The 25,700-nt window shown below is 44.5% G+C and overlaps 1 protein-coding gene across 2 annotated transcripts in view; it reads left to right on the top strand.

Moving 5' to 3' along the window:
- Positions 1-25,700, top strand: part of SFXN5 (sideroflexin 5) — a 492,741-nt gene that overhangs the window by 312,375 nt on the left and 154,666 nt on the right. For both annotated transcript variants that reach the window (XM_075573333.1, XM_075573323.1), the window contains exons 11-12: positions 8,210-8,325; positions 11,599-11,684. In XM_075573333.1, the coding sequence (XP_075429448.1) occupies positions 8,210-8,325; positions 11,599-11,684 (202 nt within the window). The remainder of the gene's footprint in view (positions 1-8,209; positions 8,326-11,598; positions 11,685-25,700) is intronic.

Here is a 25,700-nt window from a genome sequence, read left to right as displayed (position 1 = left end):
TAGAAACCCCACAGACTTGGAGGAGGTAAGATGTTGAGTAACTGAAGCCCAGGACACCATTCATCAATAAATAGAAGGTATGTGTTTGGGGCTATAAATCAATATTAAAACCTGGATAGAATGATTAGCTATTATTGTTGTTGTGGCTTTCATTTTAATAGCACCAAGAACGCCAAACTTTCATCAGCACTCGGTGGTGAAAACACGCTGAGCACCTGGTTAAGGCAGCAATACCCCAAATCATTGGAATACTAGCAACACCCTGACAGTGTACTCTGTGCAAAGAAAAAAATGTGATTGTAGGCGCTCCTTTCTGAGAGAAAATCAAGTGCATTATACTGTATACTGTATTAATCAATAAAAAAAAATATATATATGTGTATATATATATATATATATATATATATATATATATATATATATATATATATATATATATATATATATACACATATATACACAGTGGTCGACAAATCGCCAAAAAATCTACTCGCCGAACAAAAAAATCTACTCGCCAAACAAAAAAATCTACTCGCCACCTAGTACCACACGTGTGCTGCTTGGGCCAATAGGAGCTCGACACGATGTTAAATCCACTCGCCCGGGGCGTGCAAATGTATAGGTTTGTCGAACACTGTGTATGTATATATATATATATATATATATATATATATATATATATATATATATATATATATATAGTGCTCAATAAAAAATATATCCGTGCAAATGTGTTTGTTTAGGTTATTTGGTGATATAAAATCGCAGCTCAACCCTTTTGTAGAGACGGTCCAATTCTCCTTAGACAGATCTTCAAAGGTAGGTTTTTGGGGAGCGCAGAGACCACCATATAAGAAAAAGATATAAACAATATATAGTGTAGTATTTTCTTAAATAGGAGACATTTTTGGTATGCCATTGTGTTCAAATGTAAGTGTGATACTATTCGTTATAATATAACCTATATAGAACTAACAATGTTGCACTAAGAGTGTGTTCTTCTTATATTGAGGACAAACGCGCTGTGTCCACCTGAGCTGACCATCCATCGGGTTAAACACTTGCTGTTGATTCACTGGGAAAGTGCGAGTCCCCATTTCTGTTTTTACCAAAGATGTCTCCTATTTAAGAAAATACTACACTATATATTGTTTATATTTTTTTCATATATGTTGGTATCTGCGCTCCCCAAAAACCTACCTTTGAAGTATACTCTGTGATCAGCTGGCTTTTAATGAAGGGGGGCTCCATGAGCAGCTGCCTTTTAATGAAGGGGGGCTCCATGAGCAGCTGCCTTTTAATGAAGGGGGGCTCCAGCACAGAATTTCAATCCATTCGCTGCCAGAAGGACCCTTGGTTGGTTGTGGGTCTCCCCAATAGCAAAAGGGTTAAACCTCCCATCACCATATATGAATGTGATCTGCCAGGTAGTAACTAGAAATGTGCGCAACATTAAAAATATTAGCGCTTTCTGGACAACCATATTTTGCAACAACAACAAAAAAAGTGTGGAAATAGCAACATTTACCAAAAATCGTTAGCACTTTTCATCGCAAATTAAAGGAGCAAACTAAGCAGGGGGATCTCCGGAACTGAACCCCATTCATTTCGGCTCCGGGGACCCCATCTTCCCGGATATACAGACCTCCAAAGGGGGAGGTGGTATCTCAGCAAAGTGTAACGCCCACGCGTCACGTTGGGCAAGTAGGAAGCCGCACCTGATGATGTCACGACTTCCTATTGGCTCGCAGGGCGGGGGAGCTTAGACACCCCGTGATTACCCTGCTAGCTGAGCGGAGTGGCTACCGGCTCCCCCTACCGTGGTAAGTATCTCTGGAAGAAGGGGGTCCCCGGAGCTGAAATTAATGAGGGTTCAGCGAGACCCTCTGCTTCAACCCTATGTGAAACAATATAAAGAGATGGCAGGCTTGGATTGCCTCGTTAAGATGCCAGTCGCATAACACGTCCTTTCCATTTTTGTGACGCTGTCACGCTGCACGGGAGTTACAGTATTTCATTAGACTTGAAATCGGGCGCAAGTGACACTTGAAAAAGTGATTTGAAGTTCAAATATAGGAGGAGATGGAGAAAAAAAAAACCACACAATGAATTTCTGTGACCTAGCTCATTTATTTCATTATTTGTGTTGTGAACTGGGACAACTTTGCACATAGAGATCGCTCTGTGCCGGCCGAGATGGGAGGAACCTGCTGAACTCCCTCAAAAAGTAGCTTTTATTTCACTCACACATTACTGTGGTTTTTGTTCCCTGTTCGCAGCATTTGATGTCGTTCCAGTCATTTGCATTCCCACAGTGATATTGCTACAGGGCCCACAAAAAATTGTAAAATTAATAGATGTTAATTAACAAAAATGACACCTTTCAAATACAACCAAAAAAAGCAAAGTGGATTTTTTAAGCCTCAAATCGATGGGTATTGTTATGTTACTTTTTTCTTTTTTTAAATTGCATTTGCTTTTCCATCTTAACCGTTTGAATTCCAGAAGGTCACAGGCATTCTCTCTGCCGGGTCTGGCCATTTGCTTGGCTTCCATTGGCTTCCATTGGCTTCCATCGCTGAGATCCATTCTGATCCAATTTCCCATATACACAAGCACAAAACCATTAAAGTCCAAGGAATATAATACGGCCACCAGTATACTGACCTTGGTGACCAGTGTGCAACATCATGGGGCACTGGAGGGCTAATCCCAGACCTATAATGATGCTCGTCTCCGATAGGAAGCGGACCCGCAGTGCTGAGGTAGGGTTATAAGATCAACGACCAGCGCCAAGGGACAGAGTCCTGTTAGAGTAGTCATGATCCAGACAGAGGTCAAGGCAAAGGTGCAAGGTCAGAATGCAGGCTGGGGTCAAGGCAGGCGGCACAGGAGCGGTGGTCGGGGTCACAGGCTGAGGTCATCAACAGGGAATCCAAAAGACCAGGGAGGGCTCAGGAACAGGAATCAGAACACAAGTCTGACAGAAAAAGCATACCATGCTCAGGCAGGGGCTGGGAGTCACTGACTGCTATTTAAGCCCTGGAACACTTGCAGCCAATTACCAAGTCCTGCAAGAGATCTGCCAGGAACCAAGATGACCACAACAGCCACGTAAGGGCAAGTTCCAGCAAAACCCTGGACTGGAACCCTTACAAGACCTCACATTTAAATTGTTCCGTAGTTATTAATTTTTGAAGGGTTGCTTAAATATGACTCCTATATATGGCTTAGCACTTGTCTCAAACCACTGCATCTTTGAAAGCATCCTGAGCTAGCTCTTGACAAAGACAGCACATGTGGCATTCCTTGGAGTTAGTGAAAACAAAGAAAAACCTGGCGCCAAAAGTTCATTGGATAATCCTGTACTCCTCAGGGGATCAGCACACTTGCTTGACAGGCCATATAGGGGAAAAAACACAAACAGACACAGATCATAGTGCAACACTGTAGGGTTAAAACAGGTCTACACTAATACACACACTGCACATATAACATAGAGACTCCTAGTGACTATAAAAACTATTTATTAAATAAAAAGAACTATGCCATAAATGGTTTGGACAAATGAGAACACCGCTGGTCATCCAGATATGAAAAATCAGAGCCCTACTTACAAGCAGCAAGGCAAATACAGGCAATGCAACAAAGAGTCTTCCGGCTGCTGCTGATGTCTTTGCAGAGATGTGATTCCTGCTGCACCGTGACTCTCGTGCTGACTCTCCCTCCAGGGGTTAACAGGAACAGTGGCAGTGTTGGAGGCCTGCTTGTGGGGCTCACAGCTCTCCTCCACGTGAGGCTGCTCTCCTCAGGGTAGCCCCTGAGGAAGTGGAGTAACATCCACGAAACGCGTAGGGCAGGTGACACAGTCACTTTGAGCTTGGTATTGGACTTTTTGGGACACTTGGTCACATTTGAGCCCCATTGCAGCCGTTAGTTCTTGGCATACAGGACGTTTGTACTGTCCCTTTAAGGGCACGTGCACACTCGCGTGCAGGCACGCTGAGACAGCCTGTGTAACCGGAGGAGGAAGTGAGGAGAGCAGCCTCACGTGGAGGAGAGCTGTGAGCCCCACAAGCAGGCCTCCAACACTGCCACTGTTCCTGTTAACCCCTGGAGGGAGAGTCAGCACGAGAGTCACGGTGCAGCAGGAATCACATCTCTGCAAAGACATCAGCAGCAGCCGGAAGACTCTTTGTTGCATTGCCTGTATTTGCCTTGCTGCTTGTAAGTAGGGCTCTGATTTTTCATATCTGGATGACCAGCGGTGTTCTCATTTGTCCAAACCATTTATGGCATAGTTCTTTTTATTTAATAAATAGTTTTTATAGTCACTAGGAGTCTCTATGTTATATGTGCAGTGTGTGTATTAGTGTAGACCTGTTTTAACCCTACAGTGTTGCACTATGATCTGTGTCTGTTTGTGTTTTTTCCCCTATATGGCCTGTCAAGCAAGTGTGCTGATCCCCTGAGGAGTACAGGATTATCCAATGAACTTTTGGCGCCAGGTTTTTCTTTGTTTTCACTTTCACTTTCTCTGTCAGTACTGACAGTATTACTAGGCAGCCTTTATATATATATATTTTGCAATTGTCACACTGGTGTTTTAGTCTTTAGCGCTTGTGCACATTTTTTCTTTTTCACATTATTCCTTGGAGTTAGACATTTGTTATGCTGAAATGTCAATATGTTTTAAAACAGGTATTGAATTATAAAACAGATGTTAAAAAATGATAGAACAGGGGACTGAGTGCTTCCAGTTTACAGCAATTCCAAACTTTGTTAAAATAATAGGGTGTGTTTTGGTTACATTCTGTTTGCCCCTATATTGTCGGAGGTCGCTGTAACATATTGTTTAACGATGCTGAGAATCTCCCAGTCTCTGTTTTGTGTGAGGAATATCTCTCTTTCTCAACTCGTTACATTTTTAGGAGCTAATAATCAGTAGTTGATTACTCCTCCAATAATTCAGATGTGAAGGCAGTCTTACTCATGTGAGTGAGCCTCATTTATTGGAAGGCAGCCTTATTCATATAAGTGAGCCTCATTTATTGAAAGGCAGTCTTACTCGTGTGAGTGAGCCTCATTTATTGGAAGGCAGTCTTACTCGTGTGAGTGAGACGCATTTATTGGAAGGCAGTCTTACTCGTGTGAGTGAGCCTCATTTATTGGAAAGTGGTGTTACTCGTGAGTGAGCCTCATTCATTGGAAGGCAGTCTTACTCGTGTGAGTGAGCCTCATTTATTGAAAGGCAGTCTTACAAATGTGAGTGGACCTCATTGGAAGGCAGTCTTACTCATGTGAGTGAGCCTCATTTATTGGAAGGCAGCTTTATTCATGTAAGTGAGCCTCAAATTGGAAGGCAGCCTTACTCATGGATGCAAACCTCATTCCTTGATAGGTAGTCTTATTAGTAGCAATCTCACCCATGTGGAACGAGTCTCACTCTCTAGAAGGCAGCCGCGCCTCTTTTGATTCAGTGTCAACCTTTGGAAGGCTGTCTCGTTCTTTGGAAGTAAGCCTCACTGGGAGGCAATTTACAAACGTCCTCAGTAATTGACCTGAAATACTTTATTATAATTTCAGTCACTAAAGTCAGGATTTAAAATATCCATTCATTCTGATCCCTCATATCTCAGCAACTAGGGGTTCTTGGCTCATGAAAGTCTTGCCCAGATCCACAAAAGGGGGATAAGCTTTGGCATGCCTTGATATGAATGGGAGTAAAGGTGTGCTAAAGCTTGGCACCCTTTTGTGGATCTGGACCATAGTGATTGATTAGTGTTATAGTGTCTCATAATGCAATATTACTGATCTTTAGAAGTTCTAGTGGTAAGATTAAAACGTCTCCAACTGACTTCTTCTTGTGTCTTTCGTAGCAGAGCTGTAGCAGTGCAATACCTCCATATAGTTTATAATTCTGCGTGTATTATTTGGGAAATGTTGTAATACTGTAGACGTTTGGAAATTTGCAAAAGAAAGTGAATGGAACTTTCCAAGAAAAACACTAAAAATATTACAATGCTTGAGGGGAAATGAACCCCTTTTCATCTAACGAATTAGTTCTCCCCAAAAAATGTGGACAGTAGTAAAATATCTACTGTATGTCTACAATAAAAACATAATCATTAAAGGATTTACATGTGCGGTTACCTAGTATGACCAGTACGACCTTTGTGAGCATTTCTATTCTCTCCAACTTCCCCACTCCCCTCCTATCCCCATTTCTTCATCTCTTTACCCCTCAATAAAAAGCACCCCCACAAATCCTCTATTCACACACTCTATCTACTTCCTGCTGCTGGGGATCTCCCCTAATCCTGAACCCAGACATACACACACCTGCTCTCACCCACGCCTCCCTGCCATCTCTTCACCTGAAAAAGGTGTTAACCTTCTGATTTAATACTGACTAACCTTAAAACTCGCCCCACAAATCAAGCAGCCCAACAGCCTGCACTCCTGGCTCCTGTCCCACACCCGCAGTCACTCCTACCAACCATTGTGGCCAAGCACAGCCACCTACAGCACTTATTCCCTCACCTGCTGTCTCTGTAAGTTCCCCATCATCCCTCTTAGATTGTAAGCTCTTCGGGGCAGGGATTTCCTTTCCTATTGTCTGATTTTGCTGCGCTTATTGTATTATTATAATTCCCTGTACTGTATTCTTTGGGAAGCGCTGAGTACACTTTTGGCTTTATTTAAATAAAGATATACATACATAATGCAGGTAATAGAAGATAGGGATAAGGAGGAGGGCCACCCCACCGCTGACTGATAGGCGTTGTCTAGGGTTTCCAGGTGGCCTCTACTAGAAAATACCCCCCCCAATACATATAAAAATACCCCCCCCAATACATATAAAAATACCCCACCCCCCAATACATATAAAAATACCCACCCCCAATACATATAAAAATACCTCCCCAATACATATAAAAATACCCGCCCCCAATACATATAAAAATACCCGCCCCCAATACATATAAAAATACCCCCCCAATACATATAAAAATACACCCTCCTACCAATACATATAAAAATACCCCACCCCCCAATACATATAAAAATACCCCACCCCCAATACATATAAAAATACACCCTCCTACCAATACATATTAAAATACCTCCCCAATACATATAAAAAATACCCCACCCCCCAATACATATAAAAATACCTCCCCAATACATATAAAAAATACACCCTCCTACCAATACATATAAAAATACCTCCCCAATACATATAAAAAAATACACCCCAATACATATAAAAATACACGCCCCTATACATATAAAAATACACCCACCCCTAATATATATAAATATACACCCCCCAATACATATAAAAATACACCCAAACATATAAAAAAACACCCACCTCCCAATAAATATAAATATACACACCCCATACATATACACCACTCCCCCCAATACATATAAATATACACCCCCAATACATATAAATATACACCCCCAATACATATAAAAAATACACCCCCCAATACATATAAATACACACCCCCCAATACATATAAAAATACAACCCCTAATACATATACAAATACACCCCCCAAAATACATATAATGTCCGGTATTACCTCTCATTTTTTACCGGACGCAGGGGCAAAATTTCCGTTCTGTCCGGTTCAAAACCAGACACCTGGCAACCCTAGCCGGTATCCTAGCAGCTACCGGGATGCTTGTCCTGGCTCTGCCAGACACCTGGCAACCCTAGCCGGTGTCCTAGCAGCTACCGGGATGCTTGTCCTGGCTCTGCCAGACACCTGGCAACCCTAGCCGGTGTCCTTGCCGTGTCCCCGAAGTACAAATCTATTGAAGGTTTTTCAGAGGCAATTCTGTGTTGGCCACATTTTCGCCACGGCTGCTGCCACTGTTGGCTTAGCCATTTCTGCATTGGTTTCCACCCTCCCAGCTTTGCGTATGGCCTGCCAGAGATACAAACAGCATAATAAATAAATATTAATTGTCATGACCAATGGACTGTCTTGTACACTGGGGCAACCTTCCCGTTCCCGACACTGCCGTCCTCTATGGATGGGCTGGCTCCTCTTGCAGAGAAGAGGTTTAACTTGTTGCTGGTAGGTCCCAGCCGTGCAAATACTAGCGGCTTCTCATTGATTGTATTTTCTCTCTCCTGCCATTATTATGCCTTCTGTTTCATGATGTATTTTATTTGTATTCATTCTAGCTAGTGCCAATGTTTGCAACGTGGTCCTGATGAGGCACAGCGAGTTGGAAGACGGTATTGACGTTCTAGACAGCAGTGGACAGGTCGTTGGGTCCTCAAGAATTGCTGCAAAACACGTGTGTATTTCATGTTTCTCCTCTAATTCCACGTGGCTTAAATTCCCAGCCAATCAGTGACCTGGGGGCACTTCTAGGCCCGGGCCATAGAGGGGGGGAGCCGTGCTGAGGCGAGCGGACGCTGAGGCTCGCCTGCAGAAGCTGGGCGATTTCATGCCCATACAGGCGAGCCAGCGTCCGCGATCGGATGTGGGGGGAGACTGTAGGGAGGCGGGGCAGTGACGTCGCTGGGCCAATCGCCCGCGACGCACTGACGTCGACGTCACGGCGCCGTGACGTTGACGCAGCCCCACTCTCATTGGAGGGTTTCAGCCGACAGCGCGCTGAAAAACAGCTTGGCGCTCGGCTGAAACCTCCAACTCCTCCGCACGCCTGCGGACGCTCGCGTGAGCCCCCTCTCAAGGCATCCTCATTGAGGATGCAGGGGCTCAGCGCGGAGCGTCCGCACGCCTCAGCACGGCCTGTCCATCTATGGACACGGCCTAATGCTCTGAGAGCGTCTCGTGCACACAGTTCTTTGAAGTGTGGGCAGCCTCATTAATCCTACATGTTAGATACCGTCTTAAGCCAGGGGTTCTCAACTCCAGTCCTCAATCCTCTGAGCCACCTGTGCTGAAGCAGGGACTGATTGAGCCACCTGTGCTGAAGCAGGGATATCCTGAAAATCGGACCTGTTGGGGTGTCTTGAGGACTGGAGTCCCTTTCTACTAAATAATGAAATGTCAGTAATCATTGATATTTTACTTTTTCCTCGATCATTTTGGTGCTGTTTTCAGTCCCCAATATTGTTGATCAGCTTTTAACTGACTAATATGATATACTTTTTATTTACCCAGCCTACCATCTATAATACCGTGCTCGCCCCCAAAATCTTTTGTGTGAAACATCCAGCTGTTTTCATTTTCGTTCTGAACACCTGTTATAAAAGCTTTTAAATGTGGCCATATGCTTCTTGCTTTTTTTCAAATGCGTATTTTCTGCAAGCCCAGCATGGCTTCATCCCTTGTGTTTTATCAGAATATTAAAATATTATCGTTATATATGTATTTCTATAAAAAGATTTTATTAGAGTCTGATTTGAGTTTCTGAATTTTAGGTCGCTAAAATATTCTTGCAAGCTGCACATAAAATAAAATACAAAATATATGTTTATGTGGGTCTCTTAAATGGTCTAATTTATATTTAATAGGTGTTACATTATCATTAATGAGGTTATTTCAAACGCTTCTTTTAGTGTCAATGTAACAAGAACCTTTGCTCAGCCACTTTCTTCCAGGAAGTGGTTATAAGGACAGTACAGGATAGGACGTGAGCATGTTATAATAATGGGGCGTATTCTTTCTTCCAGGAAGTGGTTATAAGGACAGTACAGGATAGGACTTCATGCATGTTATAATAATGGGACGTATTCTTCCAGGAAGTGGTTATAAGGACAGTACAGGATAGGACTTCAGCATGTTATAATAATGGGGCGTATTCTTTCTTCCAGGAAGTGGTTATAAGGACAGTACAGGATAGGACTTCATGCATGTTATAATAATGGGACGTATTCTTCCAGGAAGTGGTTATAAGGACAGTACAGGATAGGACTTCATGCATGTTATAATAATGGGACGTATTCTTCCAGGAAGTGGTTATACTGTAAGGACAGTACAGGATAGGACTTCATGCATGTTATAATAATGGGGCGTATTCGTTCTTCCAGGAAGTGGTTATAAGGACAGTACAGGATAGGACTTCAGCATGTTATAATAATGGGACGTATTCTTTCTTCCAGGAAGTTGTTATAAGGACAGTACAGGATAGGACATCAGCATGTTATAATAATGGGGCGTATTCTTTCTTCCAGGAAGTTGTTATAAGGACAGTACAGGATAGGACTTCATGCATGTTATAATAATGGGGACGAATTCTTTCTTCCAGGAAGTGGTTATATGGACAGTACAGGATAGGCCTTCATGCATGTTATAATAATGGGACGTATTCTTGCAGGAAGTGGTTATAAGGACAGTACAGGATAGGACTTCAGCATGTTATAATAATGGGACGTATTCTTTCTTCCAGGAAGTGGTTATAAGGACAGTACAGGATAGGACTTCAGCATGTTATAATAATGAGACGTATTCTTTCTTTATGCGTTGACCTAATTTCTCGAATAAAAGCCCAGGTGTGAACAGACAAACATAAGAAACCTGTGTGCTACTCGATAATAATATCTTGTATTTTTATATATCGGCTATAATTTCCAACGCGTTTTGCAGTCGAGCTTCATGCAGCCGTTACTCCCTGCGGTGCATGGAGGCATCACTGATGCTTGTAAATGGGAGTAAAAAGCCAATATGGCCTTTTGATTATGAAAGCAGTATGTATGAAGAACACATGTGAATTCACGGGCTACATATACACATCGAGATGTAGCCTAACTTTCCATTGGACCGTGGCCAAGAAAGCATTTTCAAGTAAATCCTTCTAAGTGCCGATCTCCTCTAGGACAGAGATACAAGGTAGAGCTCTACTCACAAGCTCATAATGCAATTCTCCATTTAATGTGACAGCCAGGAACAGCGGAAAGACAACGTCTCGGGTCCCGTATGGACCTTCCATCGTGTGCTGCACAAGCCGGGTTCTCCTCGCCTGAAACTGTTTCCCCGCACTTTGGAATTGTAAGAAAGCATTTTGCCAGGTCCTGCGATCCAGACATTTAAATTATTGTCTATACAAATTAAGCAGCATTAAAACTCATGCAGAACTTCAACCACCCAAAAGGTGTTACCGTTTAACCAATAATATATTATTTTCAAGACCACAAATGTGTTGGGCAGTTTATTGAAATAGTTATTTTTCCATGCAGATGGATAGCGATAGACATGACATTTGCAGTAAAGGGATTTCCTGAGATCACGCAGAAGGGAAGTGGCCTGGGCTGAAACTGAACTCGCAAACTGGCGTTTCATTATTGCGGTTATAAAACTCCGTAGCTGTGTATATACCTTTAAAGCCGCTTTCTGCTCTGTTCCTTTGTTTCTTTACACCATCTTCTCCCACAATCTGAAACTGGGGATCCCCCAAAGCAGAATCATGCTATTTTCATCTTTAAATCCTCCTGGACGCCAAGGGACCTGTGTTTGAATCCCCCAACAATGTGGCCGCCTGGCTCAGCCTCACCGCGACAGCCTGGTTATTGCTGCAAAGTCATCGCATCATAAAGATGGCAGAGATAGCCGCATTGCCACACGTGTTTCTTATGCTGTTCTCTTGTCTCTATCTTTTCAGGCGCTGATAGAAACGGCTCTCACCCGAGTGGTTCTTCCAATGCCTATTCTGGTTCTACCTCCGATCATAATGTCTGTACTTGAAAAGTAAGCGCTAAGACCCAAGTAACACATTCAGTGAGTTGTACGCTAGTATCTAAGTAAAAGATTGACAGTGAACAAGTTGCAGTGAATGTTGGTATCAAGTATCTACACACCTCCAGTCTGCCACATGTCCTGTCTTTAGAGTAAATGTAAAAAAAGTTGAATTTGTGTGTTTCCTAGATTTAAAAAGAAATTTGTGCTTGTACATTCGACACTGGCAGTAAAGGCCAGAGAGTGGCAGTAAAGGCCAGAGAGTGGCAGCGAAGGTCAGAGTGTGGCAGCGGCGAAGGTCAGAGTGTGGCAGCGGCGAAGGTCAGAGTGTGGCAGCGGCGAAGGTCAGAGTGTGGCAGCGGCGAAGGTCAGAGTGTGGCAGCGACGAAGGTCAGAGTGTGGCAGCGACGAAGGTCAGAGTGTGGCAGCGGCGAAGGTCAGAGTGTGGCAGCGGCGAAGGTCAGAGTGTGGCAGCGGCGAAGGTCAGAGTGTGGCAGCGGCGAAGGTCAGAGTTTGGCAGCGGCGAAGGCCAGAGTGTGGCAGCGAAGGCCAGAGTGTGGCAGCGAAGGCCAGAGTGTGGCAGCGAAGGCCAGAGTGTGGCAGCGAAGGCCAGAGTGTGGCAGCGAAGGTCAGAGTGTGGCAGCGAAGGTCAGAGTGTGGCAGCGAAGGTCAGCGTGTGGCAGCGAAGGCCAGAGTGTGGCAGCGAAGGCCAGAGACCAGTAGTATAGTAACCGTTCCATAGCTGCGGGGATTCGAGCGTAGTGAGAAATCTGTTCTTATGCACAATGATAGCCATGTGTAAGAGGCCACAAATATTTTGTTTAACATAAATATCTCCTATAAACTATTTCATGACAAAATAAGTGTTTGTTCCGGATTAAATTATAGTAGACCGTGCTTTACAAGCCTCGTGTATAACTGAGATTATCACAATCTACACTAAGTCTCCAGCAAGTAAAATATATTATTTATTTATTTATAAAATATTTTACCAGGAAGTAATACATTGAGAGTTACCTCTCGTTTTCAAGTATGTCCTGGGCACAGAGTAAAACAAAATAATACATGGTTACAAATACAGTTACATAAATGAACAAGGTATACATTATATACAAGACATTGCGTGCACAGTTAAAGAAAATATATATTATGAGCGTATGAAACAGTTACAGACCAGATTAAAGTGTGAGACAGCCTTAGATTTGAAAGAACTTAAGCTGGTGGTGGATATGAGAGTCTCTGGTAGGTTGTTCCAGTTTTGGGGTGCACGGAAGGAGAAGGAGGAACGTCCGGATACTTTGTTGAGTCTTGGGACCATGAATAATCTTTTGGAGTCTGATCTCAGGTGATAGGTACTGCATGTGGTAGGGGTGAGGAGCTTGTTCAGGTAGCTGGGTAGCTTGCCCAGAAAGTATTTGAGGGTGAGACAGGAAAGGTGAACTTTGCGCCTAGACTCTAGTGATGACTAATCTAGTTCTTTGAGCATTTCGCAGTGATGTGTGTTGTAGTTGCATTGGAGAACAAAACGACAAATTGAATTGTAGAGGGTGTCAAGTTTGCTAAGGTGGGTTTGAGGAGCTGAGCCATATACTATGTCTCCATAGTCAATAATTGGCATTAGCATCTGCTGTGCAATACGCTTTCTGACCAGGAGCCTTAGGGAGGATTTGTTCCTGTAAAGTACCCCTAGTTTGGCATAGGTCTTGGTTGTCAGGGTATCAATGTGCATCCCGAATGTTAAGTGGGAGTCAAACCATAAGCCCAGGTATTTAAAACTAGTGACAGGTGTTAGGGTGGTTTTAGCGTTGGTTCTAATCAGGAGCTCAGTCACTGGAAGCTTTACAAATTTAGTCTTGGTCCCAAATACCATTGTTACAGTCTTGTCAGTGTTTAAAAACAGTTTGTTTTGGGAAATCCAGTTTTCGAGTCTCAAAAAGTCAGACTGAAGTATGTGTTGAAGGTCAGAGAGGCTATGGCTGTGTGCATACAGGATTGTGTCATCTGCATACATGTGTATTGAGGCTTCCTTACAAGCTGTGGGAAGATCATTAATGAACACTGAGAAGAGTAGGGGCCCCAGAACAGAGCCTTGCGGGACACCACAGGTGATATCCAGGGGGTTGGAGTTAGAGCCTGAGATGGACACATGTTGGGATCTTCCTGATAGGTAGGACTGAAACCAGTTTAAAGCATGTTTCCCTATTCCAGAGCTCTGGAGTTTGTTAAGCAGGATAACATGATCAACTGTGTCAAAAGCCTTTGCAAAATCTAGGAATACTGCACCAGTGAGTTATCCCCGTTCCATTCCACACTGGATTTCATTGCAAACTTTTAGCAGGGTAGTTACGGTGGAGTGTTTGGAACGAAACCCAGACTGGAATTGGCTAGGGAAATTTGTCTTGGTGTAGAAATCGCTTAATTGGGAGTGGACACATTTTTCCATAACTTTGGATAGAATTGGGAGAAGTGAGATTGGCCTGTAGTTTGAGACAGTGTTTTTGTCCCCACTTTTGAAGATTGGGACAACTCTGGCAGTTTTCCAGGTCTTAGGGATATGGCCTGCAGACAGGATAGAGTTGACTATGGACGCAATTGGTTTGGCAATGGCTGGGGCACCAAGTCGTAGGAACCTAGATTGTAGTAAGTCGGGTCCACATTGGCTGCTTAGTTTTAGTTTGAGGAGCGCTTGTGTAATCTCCTCTTCAGATATTGGGCTAAATTGAAAATTGTCGGCAGTGTTGGGAGGGGGTGGGACTATAGGGGTACTCCCAGGATGAGATTCAGGTTTGTGGTTTGTGCTGCGTTTCGCTTATAAGTTAGTGGCACACCCCACAAAGTAATCATTGAATACATTTGCAATGTCAGTGGGGTTTGTCAGAGTAATATCCCCCTTACTGATATTACTTGGTTGTTGATGGTTAGGAGCCTGGAATATATTGTTGATAACCTTCCAGAAGTTAGCTGGGTTTGATGTATTTTGGTGGAGATTGTCAGAGTAATATTGTGCTTTTGCATACCTTGTTTGCCTTGTGCACACGTTCCGCAGGCATCTGTAGTGATTGAGATCCTTGGTAGTGCCAGTTACTTTGTAGCTTTTCCACAAGGCATCCCTGAACTGGTAGAGTGCTATAAGGTCAGGTGTAACCCATGGAAGGTGGGCACCCCGTACCCTTATTTTGCGTAGTGGAGCATGGGTATCACAGAGTTTTAAGAACTCGGATTGGAAATAGTCGAGCGCAGAATCAGGGTCGGGAATTAAATCGATTCTGTGCCATGGGCAGTTGGTTAGGTCATCCAGAAACTGTTGTGGGTTAAAGTTTTTAAATGTTCTAGTGAGGAGAACTTTAGGGCTTGAATGGGGCGGTTTAATTTTCCTTACACAGTACACTATTGCATGGTCACTGAAAATATCAGGAAGGATGCCAGAGGATTGGATTCTGCTGGGGTTTGAGGAGAGAATCCAGTCTAGCAAGGAATGGTTATGCGACTTCAGGTTTATTCGTGTGGGTTGGGAAATGAGTTGCGATAGGTTAAGTGACTTGAGTTGTGTCTGGATTTTGTGGTTTTTAGGGTCAAGCCAATTGAAGTTGAAATCCCCTAGAACTAGCAGCTCACTCTTCTCATTCAGAGAGGAAATGGAGGCAAGAAATTGGGTGATATCAGTCAAGGATTGTAGAGGGGCTTTAGGGGGGCGGTAGATGCCAGCAAGCAAGATGGGCTTAGAAAAGGGGAGGCAGATTTTGCCAACTAGAGTTTAAAAAGAGGGTGGACTTGGTGGGCAATGTAACAGTGTAAATTGTAAGGTGTCTGCAATATAAAATAACACCCCTCCTCCTCTCTTTGACCTATCTCTCCTAAAAATGGAGTATCCCTGAATGGCGATATTTGCATCAGGGGTTTTAGAGGATAGCCATATTTCTGTAAGAACGATGGCTTTGGGTTTATGCATAAGGCACCATGCCCTTAGTTCATCCAGTTTGGGCAGCAGGCTCCGGATCTTTATATGGGCGACAGATAGCCCTTTTTGGAATTTAAAGGTGGAATTCTCAGGGGCATGGGACAGAGCTGAAATGGGAGGACCTGGGTTAGTTTCAACATCACCTGCTAGAGAGAGTAATAGTATGAGTAGAAATTTGGGTAGTTGTTTGCAAGTTGTAAATTTGTGTTGTTTTCCATTAGAGTGAGCAGTGGTTGGTGTGCTGGTTTTTAGAGTTCTCCACCAACATTCAGTAGATAGTGCAAGGCTTTTGAGTAGTCCAGGGTGTATGGTGATGTTGGGTGTGGGCCAGGATGGAGGAGTTTGTAGTGGACAGAGGGAGTAACTTCTCCATGAGGCCAGGAGAAAGAAAAAAGTTAGAAGACATAGCAGGTTCATGATGCCAGAGGTAGGCAGTGCTGCAAGGAGCTGTTGTGAGCAGAGTGAGTGTGTGCAGACTAAACAGCAGGGGTGGGCCTGTACCTTGTCAAGTGTTTTGCTGCATTGCAATGCTAGGGTCAATTCAGGGTTTCAGTGTTTTGTGCAGTCAGTTTTGGGAGAGGCTGCAGTGAAAGAAGTTGTAAGGGGGTGGGGGGTTAAACTATGCAGGCTAACAAGCATGGGATCATAGTGTGATCTGAATATGTAGCTTACCGTTTGTTGTCTTGAGTAAAAGAGTGTGCAGTAGATCCAGTCCCCAGTCACCTCTAGTCAAACTGTTTTTATCACTTAAAAGCTCCCTTTAAATGCCTCACTGCCTAATGCAGTTCCTGCCCAATGCAGCAAAGGTGTTAGTATTATACACAAAAAACAGTCACATGACCCTCCCCCTCCCCAATCAGTCAGCTTGTTCCATTTGGTCAATTAACAGCACAGAGTTAAGAGGAAAGAAAAAAAAAAAACTTTTTACATTCAAACATACTAACTTATATATCAATTCAACAAGGCCAGATTCAGTCTTATACACAGGGACGTAATACTTGTGGACGTAATATTACACTGCACCTTTTAATGTAATGTAACCTTAAACTCTCTGGGGAAAAAGCACTATCTTCTTACTGGTTTCTGCAATTATAGTCCTTGAATACCTGTGTTGTTCTCCATCACAGGGGCATTCACTCTTAGTTGATGTCATAATCATTTTGTCACTAAAATACCTATTTTGTATCATCCATCTCTTATCATTTTGTACAGACAATAATCCTACTTTATTGCAGTAAAGACCTCCCAAGGTCAATGCATTTTGAAATTCTGCATGTCTCTTTCACGATTCTTTCCTCTGAATGATGGAAACCTCTGTACACACTATTCCATCAATGAAGAACTATCTTGTTTTGAGCCAACTGTGCTGAAGCAGGGATATGCTGAAAACCTGACCTGTTGGGGGGGGGGGGGGGAGGGTTTGAAGACTGGAGCTGAGCACTCCTGCTTTCAAAGATATGACAAGCGACAAGGACCCCGATAGCTAATCCCGCCACAGCTCCATGTCACTTCCTGGCTCAGCGCCTTCTTCCTGAAGCCTTACATCTCCTCCCGGGGCAGCTACCTTTTACCTCTCTGCACCGGCCCCAATCTCCTGTGCCAAAAGCTGAGCTGGGAGAACCCTCTCACCTCTTGACACCGCTTCCTCTCCTGATACAGATCACCGCCCCTGCCCCTTTTTACCTTCAGGCACACTTCCCTCCCAGCACACCTAGATAACCACATGGCACGGTGGCCTCCTCAATTGCCCCTGCTCCCCACAACCTGCACCTGCTCCCCACCACCCCCTTATGGAAGGATCTCTTGGTGACCAATCTGAAGCAATTAAAAATGGTCCTATTACAGAAGCTTGTAATCCCAAAAAAGGTATAAACAAGAATCTCCTTCACCTGAGCAAAGCAGAGATTTATCACGTGGAAAATGTCCAAAAGCACAATAACAGACGCCCATGAGAGAGGATGTTATAGTGCATTACTTGTCACATAATATCCAAATCATTATTAAAAATTATGTCATTTTTTTTTTGGTAAAAACGATATTTTTGACAATGTTTGACTGCATTCACCAAACCGCATCTAGTAGAAATGTCATATATGCTTAGATTCTTTGAAGGGTGTGAGCACTTAGCCTGCAGGACAGAAGTAGGTCACATACCAGAAATATATCCCCTGCCCTCCAGGACAGCAGCTTCAAAGCATTGCAAGACAGTCCTTTATCTGCAATCTGGATTTATTGCAGAGATACCCCCCCATATATATATATTTTAACATTGCGTTGCAGGTTAAATGGCAACGGAAGAGTTCAACAAAAGTGCCAATTTTATGCTCTTTTAACAGCGTGAAGTAATTGTCTCTGGTATCCCTTCCCTTTATTATGGTTTCTGAGGCTCCCAAGGGATCCTGTCCCAGTTACGATGGGAAGATCTTCAACTGATGTATCATGGCCGTGATCTGCAACTGGTATATTATTGTTAGAGGATGTGCGAGTGATTATTCAAAGCTGTCGAGGACCAAAAAACCGGAGTGTATGAGATTGGTAAATTGTGGACCAATGCATTACATTTTAATGGCCGTGTTCTCGCTTGGGTGTAGGGTTACGGTCAGCGCACGGATGTCCAAGATGGATCTCAATATAAAAACAATAACAAATGCAAAATAATTTAATATTTGACTTTAAACAGGGGATTAGCCCCTGAACATGAAAGTAATCCACACCAATTGGGGTTGACACTAAATATATGTGTGAAACAGATACTCACACGGCCATGTGTGAGCTACTTCACATAGATGGGGTCTTTAGAGTCACATATATAGGCCCTCTCCTCTCTTGATCACCAGTTGGACCGAGTAGGGGTATTTGTGAGTAGATGGCGTCACTCCCGTGGTCCCAATAAGGAAAATGGGCAAAGCCACAGTGAATAATCAATGTAGTTTAATGGTAACAAATAAACATAGTCAAACACACACTTTAAAAATGCACAGAGCAGCTCCGGATCTCTCGGCAACTCCTCTGCTTTACGGTGAACCCCCCTGTTCCCGCTTGTAAGAGTAAGACTGTATTACAGTGCGCTGGCCTATAAGCATGCTACAGTATGTTGGTACTTAACAACCCATATTAGCCTTTAGTTGTCGATTACTTTGTGAATAAATAGCTGGTGTGAATACAGTGGAAGTTGATATTGGAAAATGTGGGTGACGTTTGGTAAACATCATAATTATTCATCTAAATACATTACAAAGTCCCAATTTTTCTAATCTGTGTATCAACAAACGACCTGTTATCGAAGGTTTCACAGGGTGTCTTACAAAGTCTGCAAGAACTTTTCGCCGAGTTAACCAGGACAGGGTTGTACATCTCCACACCAGATCGCAGATAATACAAAGCATTTACATTATCACTGTATATGAGCAAGACTTGACAGGTGTAGAAATGTAAAAAAGAAATCTAATGCAATGTGGAACATATCATAGCAGAGTGTTCTTGGTAATCTTCACGGAAGTAACTCTCACACCATCCATGCAAGAACACCTGAGTCACATCTTTATTAAGTATAAAAACTATTCCCAAAGTGTCAAATCTGTACATTTCTAATCAGACACATCCTATTTTCAGCAGAGGGAGGAAATCAAACATATGTCCCCTAATGCAGGGGTGCTCAACTCCAGTCTTCAAGACCCCCCCCCCCCCAAACAGGTCAGGTTTTAAGGATATCCCTGCTTCAGCACAGGTGGCTCAATCAGTGGTTCAGTCGAAGACTTGGCCAACTGTACTGAATGCGTGCCCTTATGCGTTTTGTGACTACTTCTCTTCTTAGGGCACTTCCTCGTATAGGCCTGTAAGAGACCTGTGCAGAGGTGCAACCAGGGAAACCGATTTGGGGAAATTAAACTATGGCTTTTATTCAGCCCGTAGCTTTAAGCAATACATTTTAAGGAAGCACACAAATAAATAAACAGCCTCCCCCTGTGTAATGGCTAACTCACGTTCCCAGTCCCTATCTGCAGGGCTGGGAGGATAAGCCTCTTTCCAACCTATAACCCCAAAGTCCAAAGTGGTACCTGTAAGCAGGGGCCCTTTATGTCAGTCTCTGGGTCAAGGTTGATGTCCGTTGGGGGTTCACCCTCTGGCGGGTTCCAGGGTCCACTGTGCCCTGGAATAACAGTTTGGTACCTGGTGTCTTGCAGGCAGCACAGTCCTTCTGTGCTCAAGACAATGTTAAGGCCTCTGTAACCACTGTGCCCCCCCTTAGATCTGTCGTGCCCCCACCCCCGTTTGCACACCCCTGCACTAGACGGTGATGCCGTCTTCCCAGTGCTGGAGACTAGCTCGCCTCCATTCAAATGAACAGGACGAACATATGATCTATCACGGGAAAGACTTCTTCACAGCATGTTGAATAGGGGTCATAACGAAAAGTGGGATAATACCCATTTAACAAATGCATTCACCACCACTCAAGTCGATGGAACTTACATTATAAACCACGCAGCGCCCGACTCCCCGCCATATTAAGTAAGGGTCTTAGGATTTCATTCTTTGTTCAATCGTCCGAAGCAGTCGTACAATGGGGATTGCTTCAGACAACATAGAACAAGGACCCGTCGTATATGTTTACCATGAAACGGAAGATATGTTTTTATCTAAGTGAGAATGGGCTTTAAACCTCTTTGCTGCCACAGGGGCCTGCAATGCGTTGTAACGGGGATAAGTGTGTGAGAAGTATTTTGTAAATCTACCTGAGAACACCTGACCTAGAAACAAGAAGGGCTAGGTCCGGAGATTTCCAATCTCGGGCTCCTAAACAGTTCGGGAGCTGGGCTCCTAAATTGTTTGTGAGCCGGGCTCCTAAACTGTTATGGAGCCGGGCTCCTAAACTGTTTGGGAGCCACGCTCCTCTGTCTTTTTGCCCAATACATCTACAAGGGCCCGCGCTGCCCGAAATCTCTGAGATACAGTAGTTTCCGAAAGAAACTTTCCATGTGGAAGGGAATTACCGAGCGCAAAGTGCCCAGGTGACACTAAGGAATGATGCGAAATGTCAAAACACTGCTGAACACGGTGATGAGTCTTAGCAGCAGGTGTGCGTAATCCTGCGTTGGCAGAGCAGATGTAAGACAGACACAAGGTTATACAGAGAAGACGTCAGACTGCAGTGCTTTGTGTGAAGATGTCAGATCATTTTTATACCTTAGACTGGCAAGTCACAGCTGTCAGGAGCTCCCAGTCACATCATTGGCATCAGGATACGTGCTGTGCATCCGTAACTGTTACAGAGAATAGACTGCCAAGTATAGGAGGTAGCTAAAGTCCTCATTACACAGCTGGAAGGAGTATGGGAAATTCATTCATTTGTGTCTGACTACAGCACGGGTGACCAACTCCAGTCCTAAGGGCCACCAACAAGTCAGGTTTTTAGGATATCCCTGCTTCAGCACAGGTGGCTCAATCAGAGGCTCAGTCTTCGACTGAGCCTCTGATTGAGCTACCTGTGCTGATGCTGGGCCTGATTGAGCCACCTGTGCTGATGTAGGGATATCCTGAAAACCTGACCTGTTGGTGACCCTTGAGGACTGGAGTTGGCCACTCCCTGGACTACAGAAAAGACAAAGAGCCAATGAGTGTATCTTCAATTATTCCACAGATCCTCCAAACCTGCCTCATTCAGCCCCATTATCAAATCATACAGTGGGTAATTGCATTCAGAGATTCATGGTGGGTTTGGGGGGGGGGGGGACATTTGGGGGCCTATGCAGAGAGCAACGGTTAAAAAAATTGGAGATTTGAAACACTTTGCCATATAATGGCGCGAATGTATCTCCATATGCAGGAAGGAAGGATAAGTGGCAATATCACCATGCAGGAATATGTAGAGTTGAAAAACGCGTGATTAGCGCGGTAGAAAACTGCTTTGACAAAACCGGATATTGCTGGTTATGTTCCCTATCGCCGCTCACCTGCAGTTTCTTGCCAACTTTTGTTGGCGTGCATACTTGGAGAACATCTCTCCATGTTTTTGGCGACATGAGCCGGGAAAAGATGTTCGGCCCTTCCTGCATACGGCGGTTTGAAATACAGATGAAATGTAGCTTCGCGCCAACCGCGCGGCGCGTTTTTAAAACAAAAACAAAAAATTGCCGCTTTCCTCTCTTTTCCCCTCTTTCGCGCCATTTCATGCATTTCTGTTGAAAAATGTCCCTGCAGCCTGGCGATATACCGCGCATCGCTGCTCTCTGCATGAGGCCCTTGGAGTTGTAGGAAAAAGGGAAAAATAATATCTAAACTAAAAGAATACAGCTTTATTTAAAGAGGTTTTGGTTAAAAATAAATGTGTTTCGCTCCCAGTCAGTATTGTAGCCCCATGCCTAGTCCCTTCATTATCACTATATGGGGATTCTTGTTGATCCTTTAAAAAAAACTCCCCCACAAACATAGTCCCGCTAATGACATACGAATGAACATACTGTACTATTTCTGCAACCCCCTAATTTAAAAGAAACACCCATCCTGCCTTTATTATTGATCTCTGGTATGTTTCGAATATCAAAAGTTGTTTTGTTAACTGTGTGCTGCCAGTCGTCCAACTTGTAACAGGCATATTTATTGGGGATGGGTGGGGGGCCTCGTGTGACTACTTAGATGTATAAATGTAACATCAGTTTAAGGGGGGAAAAGCACAACCTCAGCGCTGTACCCCTAATAATGGGATATACACGTGCGTTGAAATACGGTACAAGTGATATGAAATGAATACAAACACAAATGATAACACTTAAATAAATAACGGTGTGATAAATGACCACCTGTAAAGATTCGGAAGTCCTGCAGCCAGGAGGTCACGAGGGTTGTCCAGATCCTTTGTTGGTCCTTTGCGAAAAAAGATTGTCCTCCTCTGCGCTGTTCTTCCTCAATCGGGGCTCAGTGACATATTTAAAAAACAAAGGAAGAAGAAAACAGTGTGTAGTGACACACTTTGTGCGTGTTCAATGTTTTTCTTGGGTGAATACCCCGCTGGTTATATGACCACTCTCCAACCCAGAACTGCGGCAAGTACCCTGATTACCCTGACTTCTCCAACCCTACTACGCTGTACGACTTGGACTACGCATTCCGGACCGGACTGCGTGGTTGTGGGTCAGTGTCTTTCCATCCCCACCTCAGCCCCGCGGTCTTTAGTCCTGTTTGTGGTGAGCACAGCGTGACAATATGCTCAGCCCAACAAACATGGGCCGACGTTTAGACACATGAGGAATGCTTCCGGCAAATTACCGGACCATTCACACTTAAGGAACAACTAGTCTCCCAACTCAAACAAGATGTTGACACCCTTACCGAGCAAGTTAGATGCCTGACCTTGTCAACAGCCAACCCCGGCCTACTTGCAACCGCTTCCGCCCCCACGACGCCTAACTCTGAGCCACGACTGCCTACGCCCAATCGGTATGCAGGGGATCCCACCGGTTGTCGGGGGTTTCTGAACCAGTGTTCTATACAGTTTGAGCTGCTTCCCTCTCACTTCCCTTCCTAGCGATCAAAGGTGGCGTACATACTCTCCTTGCTGACTGACGCCGCTCTGGCGTGGGCCTCTCCCATCTGGGAGCAACGCCCCGATCTGACGTCAGATCTCGCCCTCTTCATCGCAGAGTTCAGAAGGGTGTTTGACACCCCGGGGCGTAAGGTTACCGCCTCATCTACTCTGCTTAATATTTCCCAGAGAGACCGAACTGTGGCTCGCTATGCCCTGGAATTTCAGACGGTGGCTACGGAGACCGGCTGGAACGATGAGGCCCTATCCGAAGTCTTCTGGCAGAGCCTGGCTGAACGTTTGAAGGACGAATTGGCACTCCTCGATCGCCCCGCTGGATTTGAGGACCTGGTAACCCTGTGCATCCGCAAGATCAGCGTCTCCAAGAGAGAAAGATGGAGAGAAACAAACATCCTCGAGGTATACAATCGTCCTCCTTTTCCACCACCACCACCACCTTTTCCTGTACTACCCACAGCTCCCGCTCTGGACGAACCCATGCAGCTGGGAGGGACTAGTCTTTCGCCTACTGAGAGGCAATGGAGAAGACGGGCGGGTTTGTGTCTCTACTGCGGCAACAACGGACACTTGGTGATCAACTGTCCGGTAAAACCGGGAAACGCCAAAGCTCAGTGAGTATTAGGAGGATCATGCTGGGCACCGCAACCTTTCCCCCTCCTCAACCCTCCACTAGGATTTACCTACCCATCTCCATATTCGGTGAGACCTTGACAGTTCATACAAGGGCCTTTCTGGATTCAGGGTCAGGGGGAAACTTCGTTGATCAGGAGTTTGCGATCAAAAATAGGATACCCTTGGTACCCAAAGATCGACCGGTAGGCCTTGAAGCCATCGACGGACGACCCTTGCAGCCCACATTAATTTCCCTTCAAACTACACCTATCAAGATCTCGACCGGTGACTTCCACTCCGAGACCATAACACTGGACGTTATCCACACTCCCTCCGTGGACATTATTCCGGTTGTCGACTGGACAGAGTCCACACCTCTACGATGGAGTTCCTTTTGCTTGGAACATTGTATGTCTGACCTTAAGGCAGTGGCAGGCATGGAGGTCATGGATCCTGACAAGATACAACTGCCGATGGTATATGAAGACTTTCGCGATGTGTTCGACAAACGCCAGACAGAGGAACTTCCGCCACATCGTGCGTACGATTGTCCGATCGATCTTCTACCCGGCACCATTCCCCCGGATCTTACCCATTATCTATACCTGAGACCCAGGCTATGAGACAATATATCCAGGAGAATCTCCAGAGGGGATTCATTCAAAAATCCTCATCACCTGCAGGGGCAGGCTTTTTCTTTGTCAAGAAGGACGGAACCCTCAGACCCTGCATAGACTATCGCGGTCTCAACAAACTCACCATAAAAAATCGCTACCCCCTTCCGTTGATAGCCGAATTGTTTGACAAACTTCAAGGAGCAAGGATTTTCATGAAATTGGATCTCAGAGGCGCCTATAATCTGGTCAGAATCAGACAAGGAGACGAATGGAAGACTGCATTCAATACTCGCGACGGGCACTATGAGTACCGGGTCATGCCGTTTGGTCTATGTAACGCCCCTGCTGTCTTCCAAGACTTTGTTAATGACATCTTCAGAGACCTTCTGGACCGTCATGTGATAGTATACCTGGACGATATCCTAATTTTTTCCAGATCCAAGCCTGAACATACGGCTCACGTCAAGCAAGTCTTACAGCGCTTAAGAGAGAATAACTTGTTCGCTAAGCTCGAGAAATGTCATTTCCACCAAAGATCTACTTCCTTTCTCGGCTACATTATATCTGATACTGGTCTCGCTATGGACCCTACCAAGGTCAAAGCTGTACTCGAGAGGACCTGTCCTCTCTGCCTCATGGCTATCCAAAGGTTTCTTGGCTTCGCCAACTATTAACGGAGGTTCATTCAGGGATTCTCATCGGTAGTAGCACCCATCACGGCGCTGACCCAGAAGGGAGCTGACCCTACAAATTGGTCTAACGAGGCTATTCAGGCCTTCGAGAGGATAAAGAAGGCATTTGCCTCAGCACCTATCTTGGTACACCCAGACCCTACATTACCATTTTCTTTGGAGGTTGACGCCTCCGATGTAGGAGCAGGAACTATACTCTCCCAAAGAAAGAATCCTCAAGCTCCACTCCACCCCTGTGCGTATTTCTCTAAGAGATTTTCTTCTGCCCAAAGGAATTACGATGTAGGAAACCGTGAGCTCCTCGCGATCAAAATGGCCTTAGAGGAGTGGAGACACTTACTGGAGGGTACGGAGACGCCAGTCACGATATTAACAGACCATAAAAATCTTATAAGGCTTATAACCTTTTGGCCAAAGGGTTTAACTAAATGACCCTTTCTTTCATGAGCAGATAAGCACTGAGGTATTGCACTATATGTTGTGTGATTTTGTATGATGCGCTGGCTTTTCTGTTTTTGTCTATAAAAATCTGCTATACATTGAGGGAGCACGGCGACTCGGGTCTCGCCAGGCAAGATGGTCCTTATTTTTTACACGGTTCAATTT

The sequence above is a fragment of the Ascaphus truei genome, chromosome 1, assembly GCF_040206685.1.
Source record: "Ascaphus truei isolate aAscTru1 chromosome 1, aAscTru1.hap1, whole genome shotgun sequence".
In the NCBI taxonomy this organism is placed as follows: Eukaryota; Metazoa; Chordata; class Amphibia; order Anura; family Ascaphidae; genus Ascaphus; species Ascaphus truei.
The sequence above is the reverse complement of the archived record's forward strand: the minus strand, read 5'-3'. Positions and strand labels throughout refer to the sequence as shown.